General features: G+C 41.6%; 1 protein-coding gene across 1 annotated transcript in view; it reads right to left on the minus strand.

Annotated features, from left to right (window-relative positions):
* The window catches only part of gabbr1b (gamma-aminobutyric acid (GABA) B receptor, 1b), an 87,726-nt gene that overhangs the window by 26,951 nt on the left and 39,650 nt on the right, over positions 1 to 21,125 (minus strand). The window contains exons 9-10 of the mRNA XM_034124733.1: positions 14,288 to 14,365; positions 883 to 1,033 (exon numbers count right to left, since the gene is read on the minus strand). Coding sequence (XP_033980624.1) covers positions 883 to 1,033; positions 14,288 to 14,365 — 229 coding nt within the window. The remainder of the gene's footprint in view (positions 1 to 882; positions 1,034 to 14,287; positions 14,366 to 21,125) is intronic.

A 21,125-nucleotide genomic window follows, 5' to 3' on the forward strand; every position in this document is an offset into this window, starting at 1 on the left:
CATGTCCAAATTACATTTTCAAAAAGGGCCAGGGGAATGTTTGGCCATTCAAATGTTTGTCTCTTGCCCTTTCTTACTCACATAGTCCAGTCCGATCAAACTGGTCTGATAGCCAGAGATGGCAAAGGTACACACATCCTTTACTCAAGTAGAAGTACAGATACTTGTGTTTAAAAATACACTGGTAAAAGTAGAAGTACTGACTAAACTTATTTACTCAAGTAAAAGTAAATAAATAAGGGCTTTGAAATGTACTTCAGTAAAAAGTACCCATAACTAGCAGCTGTTTTAAAGAGTACCTGACCTCCCTTTATATTAATAGAACAATAATGTCATTGTTAGCTAATGAATGTTTCCATGCTGAACAACGGCAACATGACAACGTTTTCATTGGTCCCTCTTCTTTAGAGAAGACCAGGAAATGATGGATACACGGATCGTGTTCAAATCAATAGGCACGCAATGACTCTAAATAATAATGATCACACCACCAAACACACATTCAAACTAAAGGAACCAGCCTGTTTGGAAAATGTAAGAAGTAGAAAGTTCAGGTATTTGTGTTCAACATGTAAGAAGTAGAAAGTACAGGTATTTGGGTTCAACATGTAAGAAGTAGAAAGTACAGGGATTTGTGTTCAAAATGTAAGAAGTAGAAAGTACAGGGATTTGTGTTCAAAATGTAAGAAGTAGAAAGTACAGGGATTTGTGTTCAAAATGTAAGAAGTAAAAGTAAAAAGTAAAAAATAAGTAGTGGAGTAAAGTACTGATACCAGACAAATTTACTTAAGTACAGTAACAAAGTATTTGTACTCTACTACTTCCCATCTCTGCTTATAGCTCGGCCTCTAATCCATACCGAGTAAGTCTGAGCTTTTTTACCTGACATTGCTGTTGTAGATGTTGAAGGTGAGGCAGACGATTCCCAGCAGGATTCCCAACCCAGCGAAGACGGATACAGACACGAAGATGTTCTGGGACAGGTAGCGGAACTCCTCGATGACCACCGTCTGGTCTGCAGGGGGGCCGGGGCCTGGAGACACAGAGGAGGGGGTGAGAGGGATGAGGAGACTGTATGGGAAGAAGGGATGATGTGAACACATCCCATGTTTCCTGTCTCTGCTTCACTGTGTTTCAGTGCAGTTTCCAGCCGTGCCGCAGCCTAATGGCGCATTTCCACTGCAGCGCGTAGCACGGTTTAAGCGTGCCGGGCCAAACCCGGCCCGTTTTTTGTTGCGTTTCCACTAGGGGTAGTTCCGGCTAACGGGTACTGTTTCACAGTTTTTCTGGCTCTCCAAAATCCAGGTTCTTTCCGGGCCAACAACCGGGCTGAATATGCTAAACTAGTGAGAGAATCGCTGGCAAGGGGGCTACAACTACAACAAAATGAACATATTTCACCATGATTGTAATACACGTTTCAAAATGATGCCGAAGTAACAACATACTGATACCGGTTAGTAAAACCATGAATTAAAGCTTTGGCAAGTCTGCAGACAGACGGCAGGCGAAAAACCTTTTAAAATGCGTGTTGTCTAAATGGAGATTGGCTAAGCTAACGCAGTATATGCTCCGACCGTCCACACTCACAACAACGGCCTATACAGACATAAATAAAGCAGCGACTGTATTCACCATGACACAGACAGTCTGTGGTTTGTACTTGTTTCACTTTTGTCTAGTTTCTGAACAGATATGAGGAGCTGGTTGATCTCTGAGGGCTAACAGCTAACGGCTGATGTTGGTTTTCTGTGGTTCGCATTGAAGATGACGTCACGGCTCCACCTACACTGCGTTACTATAGTTACTACCCCAGCTACTAAACTGTAATGGAAACGCAGCATAAAGTGAGCCTGGCCTACCAAGGCCTAACTATACCATACTAAGCCGTGCGAGGCCCTGCAGTGGAAATGTCCCCTTGGTGATTGTTGTGAATCACACACAGTCACTTAGTGCGGCTCCATTACCAAGGTTCATTTAACGTTCACATCGCAACCGACTCTGACGGGTGCACAGACAGGGTTCAGAACTGAGAGACACTTTCACTCTTCAGTTGATTTCACTCATTGACCTCCACTTTGCATTATTCATGAGCCATTTTCCAATTTGACCAAGAAACATTTGAATAATAGAGTGCAAGGCCTGCTCAATGATGCACAATGTGCATTTGAATAAGGCGGTGAAAAAGCTGAGAAATGAATCACCATATGATAGCCTACGCATTTATGTGTCAAATAATTATATTAGCGATGATCTTTTTGTTCTTCTTTTGAAGCAAAATGATACTTTAACTGGATTTTGTAGCACACCCCTGTCTTTTTAATGAAAACAAATGATGATGTTTTACTTGTCTTATCTTTGCATTGTTTCAAATTCATTTTGAACAAATGAGAATGAAAAACATTGAAGTACTACGTTGTTTGGAGCAGAGGAGGAATTGAACGGTGAGTGACAGCAGTTAGTTGTAATGAGAACTCAATGGAATGGTGGACAGCAACTATAATGGAAGAAAAATTAAATAAATCGTTTTCTAACTAAAGACATGTGCATTTTCATAGAAGAAGTCTAAAATCCAAATTATAAATAAAAACCAAACCCTCAATGGGTAGATCAGGTTACTTCCATTATAAAAAACATGATGTGTTCTTAACAGAGCATCAGATTTAGTATCTAGTAAGCCTGCTGATGTGGAGTGGATTATTGTGTGAATGTAAATATTTACAGGGTTTATATCTAGCTCTAATTAAGGCTTCAACCGTGTCTCTTCCCACAGCAAACACAAAGAAAGAAATTGGGAGTTAATTGTATTCCAATATGTATTGTTTTTTTCTGGCTACATGTAGATCCAGGCCAGCCAGAGTTCAAAGTAATGCTAAAGCTGCATTCACATGATACACAATGTTCTCTTTGCTCACCATGAGGTTGGCATAGACTTCACATTTGTTGATACTAGCTATCTGTGCCTGGCCATCAAGTGGCTTCAAAACATGGCCATAGTGCTAACGGTGCATTGATCACGGTATATGCTGCGGAGAGAAGAGTCTGTGAGACTAACTCCAGGCTTAATTTATCTTCTAATGAAAGACAATCTGGTCTGTACCTGAGCATGAGCATAAAGAACAATATATTACAATCACAAAAACAACCCTCCCTTTAGCACACAGCAATCAATAAATCAATTATTCGGTATATCACTGTTGCCTAAAGCAATTAAGGAAAATAACAGTGACATATGCAGGAGTAGATAAAAGTGTAAATGGATGCTAAATATAGAAAGTCAATTGAATCTTAGGAGGCTGTAGTAAAAGAAAATATACAGTACAGAAAAAAAAACATTCAGGCATTTTAGCGGGGGGTTACAGGTCCATCAGTTTGACACAATGATGTCCATTCCAGCTAATACAGGTTTAAAACGCTTTGCAGCTATTTGAATCAGCAATGATGCCGATTTAGATATCTGCAAAGATTATGTACTACGAGTGTGTAGTTTAGATCACAATACACACTGAGTACAAAGATGGTCGTCTGCCCTGGATTTAGGGGGAAGGAAGTGGGGAAGGGGCCATTGCCCTTTACCCTGCTGGCCTGATTGGTGTTCGGGATGGTTCGATCCAATCACATAACTGTCTCTAGTCTTATTTAGTTCTTCTTTCTTTTTTAAATACTCTGCCACTTTCCTAAACTGAAGCAGGATTTAGTTTCCATTGAATTTACATTCCGTGTCCACCATGGCTCTGCATGACAGAGTGTTAGAATAGGAGTGTGTGTGCGTCAGTTTTTCCGAGAGCTTCTGAAGCTTGAGCAGTGACAGAAGCCTCCGGCAGAGCAGCTGATCTGTGAGTCCTGGCATGTTTGAATGAGATGTTAATACCGGCTGTGATGTCATGGGGTCTTAGAGTCACAACGGTTTAACCAAGCGAAGAAGGACAAGAGCTGGATCCATGTTTAGAGAAAAGGAGATCTGAGCCATGTTTCCCCCTCTCATCATGGGCAACACAAGATCACGGCGAACAAAATAGACAAGCTAACGGCGTTAGCCAGAAGCCAGAAGGATTATCTGGAGCAGGGATGGGCAACTTGGATGGTGGTAGGGGCCACATAATTGATGTACTGGCCACCAGGGGGCCGCAGATTCACTTGGAACACACACACACAAATTCCGTATGTAATTATTAACAAATAGTTAAGTCTGACATCTTCATTGACCTTTTTCAATCTTTCAGGGAACGTCCTCTAATAAGCTCACTAAACAAATATCAGTTCACAGAACTGTTATTTCATTTTCACAAGTGGCACGTTTGTATTGAACAGGTTATTTAACAGTGGAATACAACTATTTTAAACTATTGGAAAGCACGGAAAATGTGTGTGCATTGAGACTAACCATTAAGATGACCTAAACATGAAGTCATGAACACTAACCCAGACATTAGTTGTCTAACTTGAACCTAAGACACTTGTAGCCTGTCTCTGCTGACGCACAATAAGGGGAATGTCAACACAGACACCTGTCAACTCTCTGCTGTTCCTCAGCACCGCTCCCCCTCCCTCCCGCTGAAATTATTAATGAAAGGCGTATAGTAATCATAGATAACACGGCAGGGTCCGTGACTTGACAATAGTTTTCAAATAAACAAAGTCTTGGCTTTTAGAATATTAAACTTGTTTCGCCAAATTCAGATGATGAATACAACTTTGAAGCTTGTTTTATATGATGAATTGGAAATGGGGGACCCTGATGTAAACAAGACGAAAGTCTTTCTCTGGTCTGCATCCCCTTAACAATTGTATGTTTTGAGCTGTACTGTACTGTACCCAATATACAAGCTGTTAATAAACTTTTCAATCAATCAATCAATAGGCATAATTACAAGCGGTAACTTAACGTCACAGCAGGCATAACAACAGCCGGTGTTTTCCCCAGGATACAAACACAATACACACAAACGCGTCACTGATTCGTTCGCGGTATTTGGCTGCCGAACAAAATCTTGTACGTAGCTCGCAACGTAACTAGGAGTCTAGTGGACGGTATCAGTACTACAAGTAAAAATAAATAAATACAAATAAAAACATTTTTATTTTTTAAATTAATTACATTGTTTATAAATTAATCTGAGGGCCACAAAAAGAGAAAAAGAGATATCTGACAACAACTTTTCCATAGATGGCATCCGGACTGTTAGGGTTGACAGGGATTAGACCGAGAGCTTCATCATGCTATCATCCTGAGTCTTCATCATGAGCCTGAGTCTTCATCATGTTTTCATCATGAGCCTGAGTCTTCATCATGTGTTCATCATGAGCCTGAGTCTTCATCATGTTTTCATCATGAGCCTGAGTCTTCATCATGTCTTCATCATGAGCCTGAGTCTTCACCATGAGCCTGAGTCTTCACCATGAGTCTGAGTCTTCACCATGAGCCTGAGTCTTCATCATGATCCTGAGTCTTCATCATATCTTCATCATGAGCCTGAGTCTTCATCATGAGCCTGAGTCTTCATCATGAGCCTGAGTCTTCATCATGTCTTCATCGTTAGCCTGAGTCTTCATCATGTCTTCATCATGAGCCTGAGTCTTCATCATGTCTTCATCATGAGCCTGAGTCTTCATCATGTTTTCATCATGAGCCTGAGTCTTCATCATGTCTTCATCATGAGCCTGAGTCTTCATCATGTTTTCATCATGAGCCTGAGTCTTCATCATGTTTTCATCATGAGCCTGAGTCTTCATCATGTTTTCATCATGAGCCTGAGTCTTCATCATGTCTTCATCATGAGCCTGAGTCTTCATCATGTCTTCATCATGAGCCTGAGTCTTCATCATGAGCCTGAGTCTTCATCATGTCTTCATCATGAGCCTGAGTCTTCATCATGTTTTCATCATGAGCCTGAGTCTTCATCATGTCTTCATCATGAGCCTGAGTCTTCATCATGTTTTCATCATGAGCCTGAGTCTTCATCATGTTTTCATCATGAGCCTGAGTCTTCATCATGTTTTCATCATGAGCCTGAGTCTTCATCATGTCTTCATCATGAGCCTGAGTCTTCATCATGTCTTCATCATGAGCCTGAGTCTTCATCATGAGCCTGAGTCTTCATCATGTCTTCATCATGAGCCTGAGTCTTCATCATGAGCCTGAGTCTTCATCATGTCTTCATCATGAGCCTGAGTCTTCATCATGAGCCTGAGTCTTCATCATGTCTTCATCATGAGCCTGAGTCTTCATCATGTCTTCATCATGAGCCTGAGTCTTCATCATGTCTTCATCATGAGCCTGAATCTTCATCATGTCTTCACCATGAGCCTGGGTCTTCATCATGAGCCTGAGTCTTCATCATGAGCCTGGGTCTTCATCATGAGTGTCCCTGTGGCCACAAGGACTTTTATTGCCCATTTTCACTTCAACTTCTTGTGTTTTATCAACATTTATTTATTTTATTCTAATATGGTGCAATTCTCCAAAACACCTACCCCCCCTGGGATGAATGAAGTATCTTGGTTCTGATGATCGGGCCTCCCATGTGTTGCAGGCAGCTGGTTGTTATGCAGCAGAGGATCTCATGTGTCACCTCAGAGTGATGCAGAGGATTACTTTGAGAATCTGACTTCAAAAGCACGCTGTTCATTAGTCATACAGCAGCGTTTCTTGATGTATGTCATACTCAGGGAACACAACATAAAACATGGAGGAAAAGAGGTATTTTTATAAAAACCGTGGGTACAAGCGGTCTTTCATCACCATCAAGCAGAGCGTGTCTGAAGAGGCCTACTGTAGCGTGGTGTTAATACCTGACTGTATATTGAGGGGGACAGAGATCGCACTAGGGTTATCAGAAATGATCAGGATTTACTGTATATTAAATTAAAGGATTTTAATTGCATTACTTCCCCTTCTGCACACTTCCAAAAAGAATAATGATCAATTAATTATTAAATGACAATTCTGGAGTCAGTATGCCGAGCAAACACAATCAAGATTAATTGAACTACAGACACACATGACTAACAACTCATTTTCTTCGCCCTTTGTTACTCTAGCATGTTTGGCCTATGACAGAGATACAATAATCAATATAAAATACGATAAGAAGATACTTTACTTAAAGTTCAAGTCTGACATTGTTTGTTACGTAATATTACAAATAATATACATTTTATTTGGGATTATGCTCCATATTTATTTGAACGTTGATGAGTGCAAAATGAGTAACCTTATTTGATCCTGGGACCCTGTACATGGCTGGGGTCAGAGACAATGTGAATATGTTATGTTGATTAGATATCCTACAAAGGTAGAGCAACAATATGGAGCAGCTTTGGAGAACAGGGAATGCTCCTTTAGATATCCTTTAGATATCTTTTGACTTATTTTTCCTTATAGCTTTGTGAAGCACCTTGAGATGACGTTGTCTTTAAAGTGTGCTATATAAATAAAAAAAATCAAATGTATTATTGGATTAAGTGTTAGTCCACTCTGCACAACACCTCCACAGCACCATGCCAGAGCAGTTTAGAAGACAGGAAAGAGATCCGGGATAAGGAGCTGCTCCACTACCCAGCATGCTCCTGGGGACAGTTTTGTCGCAGTGGAATGGTTGAAGTGCTCTACTGGATCTTGCCCAGCAACAGGAGATCAGAGGTTGTTGTGTTGTAGCAGAGACCGGTGGTAGGCTATGTTTGGGCCAGTGATGCTTTAGCTCACATAATTCAACATTGGTTTTTGTTTCTGCTTCACATTCCTCTTGATTCTAGAACACATGCCCTTCAGGAATGAGCATCTGTTTTAGTTTTTTCTTGTCAGCATAAATGCACTACAACCTGCATTTTGTTGTTCAACCGTGTTGTGCAAGGACAACAATCAATACAATCAATGGGCACATGCAACCATGAATACATGCAATAAATACATACATATGTTGATGATGATGAGGACGAGGATGATGACGATGATGATGATGAAGATGAAGATGATGATGATGATGAAGCAGTGACTGACACCGTGGCAATATGTATTACCTCATAGAAACTTTAAAATAAATACATAGTGGATGAAATTCACTGACTGCACAGTTCAACACCTTAAAGATGGGTAACACCAATTTAAACTATTCCTGAAAAATGGCCAGATCACAAGAAAAATGTAACTAGTAAATGTTAACTGCACTATCGGACCTAAGAGATTACATTTAAATAAAATACTTTATTATGACTTACACATTTGGGGCACCGCTCTTTATTAAAAGAGGAAATATGATAGCATATATAATGAATATAGTCTTATAATACGTTGGATTTCACTCAGACTTCATTTAAAAACACACAAAAGCAAGTAAACAGTTTCTTTATAAAATAAGTATTTATTCACTACTAAAGATACATAGATGACTAAATTAAAACAAGTGAAAAATGAACAACAATGAATGGTGAATGTATGGAAGTACAGTATGACGTTACACAATGAATGGTGAATGTATGGAAGTATAGTATGACGTTACACAATGAATGGTGAATGTATGGAAGCACAGTATGACCTTACACAATGAATGGTGAATGTATGGAAGCACAGTATGACCTTACACAATGAATGGTGAATGTATGGAAGCACAGTATGACGTTACACAATGAATGGTGTACAGTCAATGAGATTGTCGAACACTTTTTCTGAAAACAATAAGTGAAATTGTAACAGTGGGATGAGTGTGCAACAGCTTGGTTTGAGACACTACTAAATCTTACTCTGTAAAAATCCCATTTTGAACTATGTGCAACCTGGAGAAAAGGTCATGAGGCCACTAGAAACATTATAAATCATCCTCTTAGAAACATGGATATTGCTACCAAATGTAATTGAGATATTGCAAGTAGTTGCGATGACAAAAAAGCTCAACTTAATAAGAAAAGGCAAACTGTCACTATTGTGCATAATGAGTCTTTTCAGGAGTCTGAAATGTATCCAACAAGGCATCCATCAGTATGTCATCATTGTGAGGATGTCAGCATGATGTGTGTATAAAGCCAAAGCACCGCAGGCCAAGCTCAGCCTCTCAGAGATACCAGCATGGCTGCAGCCTCCTGCTCCTGAAGATACCATTATAGCATTTATAGTAGCCATGATAACATTGTTATTTCCACCAAATGTTCCTCATCATGATTAAAACAGTATTTCCGTGTCAATATAGCAACAAATTGTTCTGCAGTTTGAAAAAAGGATCCAGAATCATCATTCCTAAAGATTATTCACAGTGCATGTGAGTGGGTGTAAGTGTCTGCTGAACGCAGATTGTATCTGCATGCGTGTTGCTTACAGAGAAAAAGAGAATGTGTGTGTGTGTGTGTGTGTGTGTGTGTGTGTGTGTGTGTGTGTGTGTGTGTGTGTGTGTGTGTGTGTGTGTGTGTGTGTGTGTGTGTGTGTGTGTGTGTGAGCAAGATTTTATTGGGAGAAAGTGTTCTCCAACACTAATACCTCCCCCTGCCCTTGATGGTGGAATCGGGACAGTATGTAACCATGGCGACTGCCCCATAATGGTTGCCAAGGCAATGTGAGAGGCAGCGATGCAGCAGTGGTTGTCAAGGAGACCGAAAGAATGAGGGAGGAGATTGTGGACAAATACTGGGAAAGCAAGGTGGGAGAGTGAGGATGAGAGGGAGAGAGATAGAAAGAGACGAGGAGATGAAGGAGGGATTAGGGAAGAATGGATGAAGACATACATGGGAGGTAGAAGAGAAGGAAACAGGGTAATGTGGAAAGAGATATAGGGATTTGGGGAAGTGGACTTTCACACATCAGCAAGTAGCAACCAATGTATACTCCAGTCCTCTGCTGTGTCCCAATCCACCTACCTAAACAGACAAGCTGTTTGAGTGCATAAGTGCATCCCAATGCAAAGTATGGCCAAAAGCACAATGAGTACGTGTATGGTTCACTCATAATGATGCATTCACATGACACGTGAATTCCTCCTAGCTCACGCGAGGTTAGGCACAGAGCCTTGTTATGAAAACAGCCAGTTAAGTTTTGTTTCTATAGTTACCGCCCTTGCTAGTTCATGCCCCTTCATACCTCTGTCATCTGATTGGTTGTGCGTTGAAATGTCAGTGGTAAACAAGGTCGAAGTTTAAATAATTTTAACTTTACTGGTGTTGGAAAAAAAGCCAAGATAAATTGTGTTTATCTAGGCAGCCTGTAAAGATTTGGTCCTGCTAACGATCATTGCCAGCTAGCTAGCTAACAAGCTAACAGCAGCAGTCTGTGCAATTTTAGACAACATTATAAGGTTGAATTTACGCAAGTATTCACAGTGTATGACATGACAGTACACTAAGAGAGGTATCCAAATTGAAACACAGCATCAAAGTCTGCATGAGGTCCAGCAGTCCGGCAGTGGCTCAGTCAGTAGGGGCTTGGACTGGGAGCCGTAGGGTCGCTGGCAGGGCCGGCCCTTGGCATAGGCAGTATAGGCGAATGCTAAGGGCGCATCCATCCAAGAAAAAAAACCCCACTATTAACGATATTTGATAACAAAACAATTTCCCAATTTGGGATCGATAAAGTACATCTTATTATCTTATCTTAACAGAACTACGCCTACATTGCTTACAGCGCCCATAAACTATGGCGCTCCCCCCCCCCCTAGTCAGGTAAGTTGAAGTGCCCCGGGGGGCGGGGGGATTTTCTGAACTGACACTTGACCTGCCGTGACAAAAAAAAAGACGCTAACTCCCTGACGATAATTAGCCACACCATGTCGAAACAAACAAAGCTATCTGGTGCCCAGGGAAGAAACAAAAGAAAAGAGGCGGAGGAGAAACGAGACAAAGGTACAGTAACGTTAATGTGATCATTAATCAAAAGTCAATTGAATAGTTACATTACATGACATGTTACTTGTTAGACGCTTTTATCCAAACGACTTACATACTCAATACTGTGGACAATCCCCAGAGGAGCAATTTGGGGTGAAGTGTCTCAGGGACACAACGACATGCTGACTGCAGTGGGGTTTGAACCTGTGCTCCCCTGATAGCTAAAATCTTGCCTAGGGCAGCAAATTGGTCAGGGCCGGCCCTGGTTGCCGGTTCAAGTCCCCGACCAGACCTAAATATGGAGTGTGGACTTCTACTTGGAGAGGTCCCAGTTCACCTCCTTCCGTATCTTAAATGAAATTACAAACATACTATACGGTTGAAGTTGACAGCGCAAAAGTTTTCTCGGTTCACGACATGCAGTGCACCAAGCATGGGCGTCGCAGCCATTATATGAGGGTGGGACAAGTCCCCCCCACTTTTTCAAATGATTAGTTTAGACCCCCCCACTTCTACTATGCGGAAAGTCCGTGAATCGGTCTATCCACTCGCCGCACTTTGTAGAGCGCTGTGTCAGTGCTTCACTATCAAATGAAATCCATTCCACTTGCTTATTGAGAGAATGCCCAAATCAATGAAACTCCGTACCATGTTTTCACTGCTACTTTGTTCCAAGGCAGATTCTCACATAGCGCGCGCATGTTCAAGGAGTGTTGTCATAGTTGGACAGCTCAGATTCTGTTGTATGAAGGATGCCGGTAGCGGAGGTAAGGCACACACACCAAATGTTCAGGAAATGGTTAATACAGCGAAAATCAAAGCTGACGATCTCTTGGTTTGATATGTTTTCTCCCCCAGACAACATGGACATAAGAACATTTTTTTCAAAGAAGAGGAAAATAAGTCATCAGCTGGTAGCAGTTAATCAGTTAACAGTGATGGCGGCGTCTCACTTCTGGAGAGGAGTTTCGTCTTTATGTCATGGTAGAGAGATACCTACTGCTTGGGACTTTGAGTCTTCAAAATGTCCAATGTCACAGACTGGGACTTACTTTAGAGTCAGTTGTATTTACATTCAGTATGACTTGTTATGATTCAATGTGAAAGAGTATACTGCTCAATAAATAATTATCACTTCACCACCTCTCTTGACATCTAGGCACTTGAGAGTGAGTCAGAGGCAGAATACAGGGACAGTGGAGAGAGGTCCATTGCTGAGGTGAGTGATGAAAGGGAAATGACAGTTGAGAGTAAATTGTGATGTGGACTCTCATCCCAGGATTTTAAGGAAATCAGTGGGGATATTGAACAGGAAACATTTCAGTCAAGGGGCATCATATGACCAATATAGACAGAAGAGCAACATTTATTTGAACATTTAAGTCAATGATACCATTCCTAGGTGAACTTAACATCTGTATGGAGTCAGATCAGTCTCAATATTAATAAATGCTCACAGAAGGATTCACAAATGTATTTTGCGATTTATATATAAATGACTCTCCACAACAATATCTCTCAATGCACTCACAAATAATTATTGTTGTATATAAATGTACAAAAAATGGGCATTTAAACTGCTTTTTATTAATTCAAAGACAGCTCTGAATTAATAATCAAATATGTTTCCTTTCTTTACTACTGGATGAAATTACAAAATGTACCCATCATTTTCCTCATGCTAGTATAGCCACATAAAAGTATCAAACCACCTGTTAAAATGCACCAGAATACAGGAAATCTATATATTTTTTCGCCCCCACACCCCCCGTTAAAAATGTCCCCCCCACATTCAGGATGCTTCCTACGCCCATGGCACCAAGTATCCAAGTTTAACCGCTGCTCACCTTGAGCCGGCCTGATTCTGTCATGTCACTGTCCTGCATATTTGTGTCCACTGCCAGCCAGGAAGGACGCTGCTTCTGTGTGTGTGTGTGTGTGTGGGGGGGGGTGGGGGGGGGGGAAGAGCCTTTGGCTGACATGCACATGAAACAGTTTTTTGTATAACTCCTCAGTTCATCCTCTGTCCCACAGCATCTGTTGACTACCAAACGCAGTCCAGATGGCCCAGACAGACAGACCGCAGGCTCCAACAGTCACACACACACACACACACACACACACACACACACACACACACACACACACACACACACACACACACACACACACACACACACACACAACACACACACACACACACACACACACACACACAAAGCCCATTTACCCCAAACCCATGCTGTATGACTCAGTTACTTCACTTGGCCTGTAAACACTCACTCACTCAAAAAGAAGAAGTAAACAAAGCAGGTCGACTCCCCCTCTGGTTTCGTCAAACCACAACACACCACTCAGATGACCTGAGTGTGTGTGTGATGGGGTTACAATAACTAGTTTGTACAGCCAGTATAACTGTACTGTACATATACTGTACATATTTAGAGTGGCGTCAGGCTCTACCGGAAGACTTAACACTTGCTTAAAACCACCACAAAAAGTAAAAGAGAACAAATGATGGAATAAGTGCTGCTGAAATGTACATTTTTACTGAATTTATCAAAACAATATGAAAGCAAACATGACAGAAATGTTGGGTTTGTAACTTCAAATCAAAAACTTAGCACAGGAAGACACTTAATGAAATATAATGAAACATGCATGTAAAAAACTGAAAAAGTGCAAATGAAAGACGGGCTCTCTCTTTTAGTGAGGTATACCATCTTTTGATTATTTACAGAATATAATAAATGTATTTGTAAAAGAATGGACATTTAAAAGCAGTGGTATGGTCTTTCGAAATAACAATGGAACAAGAATAATGTCATATTATTTCCCAAATCATTCTTGGCTTGCACTGTAATCAATGTGTTTAGTTCTAGAATAGTTTCCCCAGCCCACACACACCTCCCCAATCTTCAAACAATCAATGACAGGAAATCCAATCAGCTGTGTCTGAGACAACACCGAGAATAAACAACTGAAGGTGTCCATTAACCAATGCATCGCTCCACTTTGTTTCTTCAAAATCCCTGCACAGTTTTCAGAGCATTAACCACTTTGTGCATCTTGTCGGTGCTCAGAGAGGCAGAACGGACACACACACCTCCCTGTGTGTCCATTAGAGAACACAATTTCATTCTCAAAGTCAAGGTCATGGGGCCCCTACCCATTGCATCAGCACCCAGATTGCTTTCTCCTGGTTTGTTTAGACTGTCAACTAGCATCTGTTATTTATTGCAGAGCTGTGGTGGCTCCCATGCTCAGTCAGTAAGTGAAATGCCATCCAAAGCATCACAGCACTTTAACTCTGGTGCTGCTGTATCACATGCATAATAACAGCTGACTGGCCACTGAGTGGGAGGGAGGGAGAGGAAGAGGAATTAGAGGGGGAGAGGGTGAAGCTGCAAGAGAACAGCAGGGAGGAGGAGGGAGAGAGACAGTGAGAAAGAGGGAGGTGAAGAAGAAGAATATGCTTCACCTATCCACTTGTCATTCCCATACCACGACAGATTGCCTTTGGTGCTGTCGTAGTATCCAATCTTCTTATAGCTCCCTCCTGTGTGAGAGAGAAAAGGGGAGGGGGGGGGGGGACAGAGGGTTAAGAGATGTCTCTGACGCTAATACATTCAGTGGTAAAATGTACTGAGTCAATTTACTCAAGTACTGTACTACATGTTCTATATATGATATAGTACTGTACACCTCATATACACAGTATTTATTTTCAAATCTAAAATTCATTCAACATTACAACATTGAAAAAGCTATTACATGCATTTCTAGGCAATTAAAACACAATAATATAATGTTCTATAATAATATAATACTTTCAAAAGAGCCATAGTATGTATTGAGTACTTTTACTTTGATACTTTGAGTACATTTTCTGATAATATCTTTACATAAAGAGGCCTCCATTGGACTCCTTTGTTTACTTCCTGAACATAATGACATCACTATGTATCACTCGCACTCTGGTTTCAGACAGAGGGTGAAAAGAGGTGCTGCAGCACATGCAGTATGATAAAAATAAAGATCTTTTTGAACATTAAAGCATGGAGACGTGTCCCAGTAGAGACACTACATACTATGAACCTGACAATGAGCAGAAAATACCCCCCCCCCCCCCCCAACGTTTTGAATTCAGGACTTTTATCTATGTAGTCATTTCAGATCAAGTATTTGTACTTCTCTATTTGTACTTCTTCCACCTCTGAAGGAATGTTCCACCTCCATCCAACCTTAATACCAACCTCTAGTTTTCATTTGCCAATTTTAAACCGTGTTTTTTTTTTTTTTTAACGTCTTGCACAGCTTGTTTAAACACCATTTTGGACAGCAAAAGTCAAACCTTGAAGAATATTTGAAATCGGGGCTATTTTGTTTAATAGAAAAAGGGTTATGAAGAGAAAATGTATGCATTTCTCAAATGTGTCAAAAAGGAAATTATTTGTAAGGATATTGAAACAATATCCAGCCTTAGTTATTTATTTATTTAACCAAGCTTATGATTTAATACAAGTTTAACTTTATTTAATTGAATGAAATTAAATACCTATAATGTTGAACTATTCCTTTAAGTGTTACGTAATAAAGTGGCTTATCCCTTGTTGGATATTAGAACATTTACACATTAATATGACATTACATTGCATTTAGCTGAGGCTTTTATCCAAAGCGACTTATAATAAGTGCATTCGACCAAGAAGATACAAACTTGAAGAAAACAGAATCATATAAGTGCATCAGGTTTCATAGAGCCAAACCATTTCAAGTGCTACTCAACTGGCTTTAGATAAGCCTGTCCTTTATTAGTATATAAGTGCTTTGTTAGTATATAAGTGCTTAGTTAGTATATAAGTGCTTTGTTAGTATATAAGTGCTTAGTTAGTATATAAGTGCTTTTTATTTTGTTTTTGTTTTTTCCATTGTATTGCTCGAAGTGGAGTCGAAAGAGATGAGTTTTCAGTCTGCGCCGGAAGATGTGTAGGCTTTCTGCTGTCCTGATGTCAATGGGGAGCTCATTCCACCATGTTGGAGCCAGGATAGCAAACCCACGTGTTTTTGCTGATGGGAACTTGGGTCCCCCTCGCAGTGCTGGTGCAGCGAGCCGTTTGGCCGATGCAGAGCGGAGTGCACGTGCTGGGGTGTACAGTTTAACCATGTCCTGGATGTAGGAAGGGCCAGATCCATTCACAGCATGGTACGCATATATAAAGCAGCTTCCTGTTGTGCTCACACTCAGTAAGTATTCAGTGTTGGTTTACAAAATTATTTTTTTATTTCTCCTGGGAAATCATGACAGACAGTCGCCCTGCCTCCTTGTTCTTCCTCGCTACACTTTATGAGATATTTCCTTAATGACATCCAGGCCAGAGGGATTCCTTCAAGCCTCTTTAATAAAGAAATGAAATAAAAACTACCCATGTGAGAAATGTTCCTGTCATCAGCTGGAGAACATTCAGTTGATGCTGTCGTAATGCTTTAAAATAGCACAGCGAGCTCAGGCGCAACCCCCCCCCCCCCCCACCCCCACTGACCTCCACTACCGCCATCATTAGGCAGTATGAGTCCTACAGTCGACCAACATGACTCCACTAAGAAGTATTTAATGCTCTTCAGCTAGGTTAAGGTAGCAAAAAACAATTATCATTATTGGGCAAACAACCCTAAAACCTCTTTAATGACATGTCACATCTTGACTGAAATGGAAACTTTTGGAGCATGGACTCGCAACACAATGAGAACAAAGGAGAGCTCGACTTGATGGCAGACACTGAAGATTTATTGGATGTTACGGCCGGAGAATTGACAAAGACATGTGCTGCAGCCACAAAGTGACAGCTCCTGGCTTACCAATTCTGAAGATGTCTCCCACAGTCCCATGTATTTAGCTGGTTCTCAGGGAATAATCAACCTTCTGCATGACAACACATAACAAACAAAGCACTCTAACACCTCTATCAGCTGGCGCCAACAGGCAGGAATAGGGAGACAAAACTACTTTCTCAGAGAGCGCAGCACCCCATGGTCGCAGGCCTGTGCTGAGCAAGGGGATAAGGAAGGAATAAACTGGGTCAAAGGTATTGGCCTAGGAAATATTTGCCTCAACATTGACTACTTCCTTCCTGGCTGGTCTACCTGCAAGTACCATACTGCCTCTGTAGCTAATTCAGAACTCAGCAGCCCGACTATTCTTCAACCTCCCTAAGTTCTCCCACAATACACCACTCCTCTGCTCCATTCACCCGTTACCCGTAGCTTACCTTAATCAGCTTCAAGGCACTGATACTGGCCTACCGTGCTGTCAATGGATCCGATCTTACATCCAGGACTTGGTCAAACCATACACTCCAGCACGTGCATCGGCCAATCAGATAGCTGTTGGACCCAGATACACCTCAACAAAAACACACCTGTTTGCTATCCTGGCTCCAAAATGGTGGAACGAGCTCTCCATTAATATCAGGACAGAAGAATGTCAACACACATTCCGTCACAGACTGAAAACCCACCTGTTTCAACAGCACCTTTACCATTAAAAAAAGAAAAGCTTCTTATGTCTGACTTATGGGGCTTTCACACCAACGCGGTTCCAGGGCCGGTTCGGAGCTAGAGCCTGAAAAGCACCGGTATTTCCTGTTCACACCGCAGCGGAGCCGCCTCTAAGCTCCGGAATCCGGTTAGTATCAAGCACCAAAAAATTGTCGGTCTAGAAGCAAGAACCGCATACGTTACGCTTACGTCGGAGGGGGGCGAGATTAACCTGAGCTAACAGTTAAAGGCGAGTACGGCAAATAAAAGTTGTAACAAGCACTAGTGCTGAGCACAGTGGCTAGAACGCAACCACACTGGATGCAATACATGGGCTGCACAGGTTGTCATGTCCGACTATCACAAGTAGAATCATAATGAAAAATACGCCGGTAAAATGTGCCTGTAGAAAACGGCTTATGCCACAATAGGATAGCAACAACAAGTAGTCAGTTTAGCTTTGGTTGCTATGCTAACATCACCCATTTTATACCAGAGAAACTTTAATAACAGCGTTGTGATGCCAAACAGCGTCAATTCAGACTGACACACATTCACTTAAGGGGAACTGGGGATATGTATCAGCTGCTTGTGTGACAGTCCAACACAGTCTCACGGCATTTCGTGTTATAATCACGAAATTAATCTATTGATTCGTGTTCACCAACACGATTTCGCCATTTTTTTTGTGTCACACAGAACGATTTTAAAAGCAATGTAAATAATAACAAATTAGAAGGAAAAAGAGATTTAAAAAAATACAGATTTCAGTATTCTGACACAGAACGATTTTAGAAGCAATGTATTTCTATTGGTAGTATGTTTCGTGCCTGCACCAAATAATAACAAATTAGAAGGATAAAAAGATGACAAAAAATACAGATGTCAGTATTCTGAGGCTCTGAGCCCCATTTATTTTCCTCGCGGACGGCAAAAAAACTCTGACATTATACAATTTAAAATAAAAGCGATAGGGTTAGGCTTAGGGTAAGATATTGAGTAAGAAAATGTTTTTAAGAACCACACAGCTTCCGGTCTTCCAAGACCCGACCGGACAAAAAGACGTGGTGCAGGCACGAAACATACTACCAATAGAAATACATTGCTTTTAAAATCGTTCTGTGTGACACGAAAAAAATGTGAAAATCGTGTTGGTGAACACGAATCAATAGATTAAATTAATTTCGTGACTATAACACGAAATGCCGTGAGACTGGGTTGGACAGTCAGACAGTGAATACTTTACAGCGGCCGCTGCCATGTGAGCTAACCCGGAGCTAACGGGAGAATAAACTCCCGAGGAAGAGCAGCCAGCACTGCAGTGGTAGGTAAATGCCGCTGTAACACATTAATAAACAATGAACCACGGCACTCTGGAGAAAAGTATAAGGTTGGAGAAGTCCTTATTTAATTTAATCTGGCTTCGTATGATTAAAAGCAACACGATCATCTACCCAACGCAGTCCCCCATTGTTGTTGTAGTGAGCGCCGTAACGCCGTTGGGGAGAAAATCAGCGACGTAAACGGTGACGTCATGACACAGCAGCGGCAGCACCAGTCGGGCTCTGGGCGGTGTGAACAAAAGGGGGGCTGAAAAGAAAAACCGGTTCTGAACCAGAAAAGCTCAAGCACGGAGCTAGAACGGGAATCACGTTGGTGTGAAAGCCCTATTATTGAAAGCTTAGAGAACTGTATTCACTGAACTAACTTTTGTTTCAGGTTCCAGAGAGGCCACAACAGTTTGTGTTACTGTTGCACCCAAAGCCTCTTTAACCAAAGCACTATATAATAATAAGTTGTTTCATTTCATTTTTATTGTAAATTAACCGTTTCATGGAGTGCAAGAAAATGTGATATACTTTTAACAATATGATCGATGAAAAGTCAGAGGATCATCATTGGAAGAGTCATTAGTAGTCATGCTTTAAGGCAGCGTTTCTCAAAGTGTGGGGCGCAGAGATGTGATAGGTGGGTCGCGAATGGACGCGATGAACGGGAGATTTTTTTTTTTTTTTTTTTTAAATACATTTTTTTGGACCTCAGGCCGGAATTGAACCTGGGTCCTCGCGGGCGGTAGTGGACTGTTACAGCCGGAGACGCGCAACGGCGGTGGACTTTCACAGCATTGCAGTCGGGAAGAAAAGCAATGTGGAGCGGCACCATACTCGCCAACCCTCCCGATTTTCACGGGAGACTCCCGATTTCATTGCCCTCTCCCGGTTTCCTCCCGGGGTCATGTTTCTCCCGCATTTCTCCCGATTTCTGACAAAATCAGATTTACTCAGGACTGTTTCCACTCGGACTTTAATACAGCTACACCATTGTTTGGTTTCCATGGTAGCACGTCTCTTTAGTAGCGCGTGCAACTGAAAGTCTGAGAGGGTGAGGAAGATAATCACAGAAAACAGAACAAGAATCGACAACTCGACCCTCTGCTCACTCCTTTCCTGTAAAATACAGGTCCAGCCCACACATATGCTCCATCAAGGATGGTGCTACAGGCCGCAAGGCAGTGCACTTACAACTACAATAAGCATGTTAATGTTAATCTAATACAGCTCCGGCGACCCACTCCGGCGATCCACTCTGGTGACCAACCCCCGGCGGTGTTTTGGAAATGCTCCCGATTTCTGTGGTCTCAAGGTTGGCAAGTATGAGCGGCACCTCACCACTTCATAAGGAGTTTAACCGTGACACTTTTCAAAATCCCGTTTGTGTCCCCCCAGTTTACAAATAGGCCTATGTTTATTTTTTTTTTTTAACGCAAGCCGTCATCGCCACGGAGGAGCACACAGCCTCTGTCAGCGAGCGAGCGAGAGAGAGAGAGAGAGAGAGCTAGAGAGAGCACACCTTTATCTATTTAATATAGCCTAGTTGTAAAAGATAATGTAAGAAATCATTCCAATGTGTACTATAGGACAGTAAATTGTTTAAAAGGGGAGTGATTAGTAAAATATGCATAAATAAAAAAGAAAGAATGCTAACTAGGTAACATAAGATAAGAATAAACAAGTTTAAATGATTTGTTATTGGTTGTGATCATATTCTAAAGATGTTAAAGGTAAGCATATAATATGTTCAAATGTGGCCTACCATTTCATTGGAGCGATGAGGAACAGGTGGGGCTTGAAAAGGCCCACCTGTTCAAAGTGGGGAATGACAGGAAAAGTTTGAGAACCACTGCTCTAAGGACCCTATGCTTCTGTGACAAATGGAAATCCATCCAATCATTGCAGAGATTTCTCGCACAGGACCAGAAATTACAATATAATGCTAGCGGTTCATAAAAGGTTAGGGATTCACAACAGGAATGAGTATTTATCCTGAAGTTGGACATATTTTCGTCTGGATGACATTGGTGGACGGCCAACCAACATTGCCGTCGTGGAGTCCCATACGTGTTGCTAAAGATGTAGCATAATGCTAGCCTTTAAATCAGACGTGTCAAACTCAAGGCCCGCGGGCCAAATGTGGCCCGCCACGTCATTTTATGTGGCCCGCGAGAGCTCGCAAAGAATATAAACAGTTTATTATACGGTTACATGCCGTTTAAGCACGTTGCCCATAAACAGCATGTCCCAAAATGCATTTCGTTTTGTGACGTGCGCACTGAAGCGACTTCCTATCAGCAGCGGCACTCTGAGGCGGTGAGTGACCAGTGTGTGACTGTGAGTGACACAGAGTTGAAGGAACATAATTTACAGCGGCACAGAGACACCAAACACGGAGCAAAGTCTGCTTCAGCAACCGAGACAAGCAACTCCAGTCCCAGAACAAACAGA

This window comes from Trematomus bernacchii, unplaced genomic scaffold, assembly GCF_902827165.1.
Source record: "Trematomus bernacchii unplaced genomic scaffold, fTreBer1.1, whole genome shotgun sequence".
In the NCBI taxonomy this organism is placed as follows: Eukaryota; Metazoa; Chordata; class Actinopteri; order Perciformes; family Nototheniidae; genus Trematomus; species Trematomus bernacchii.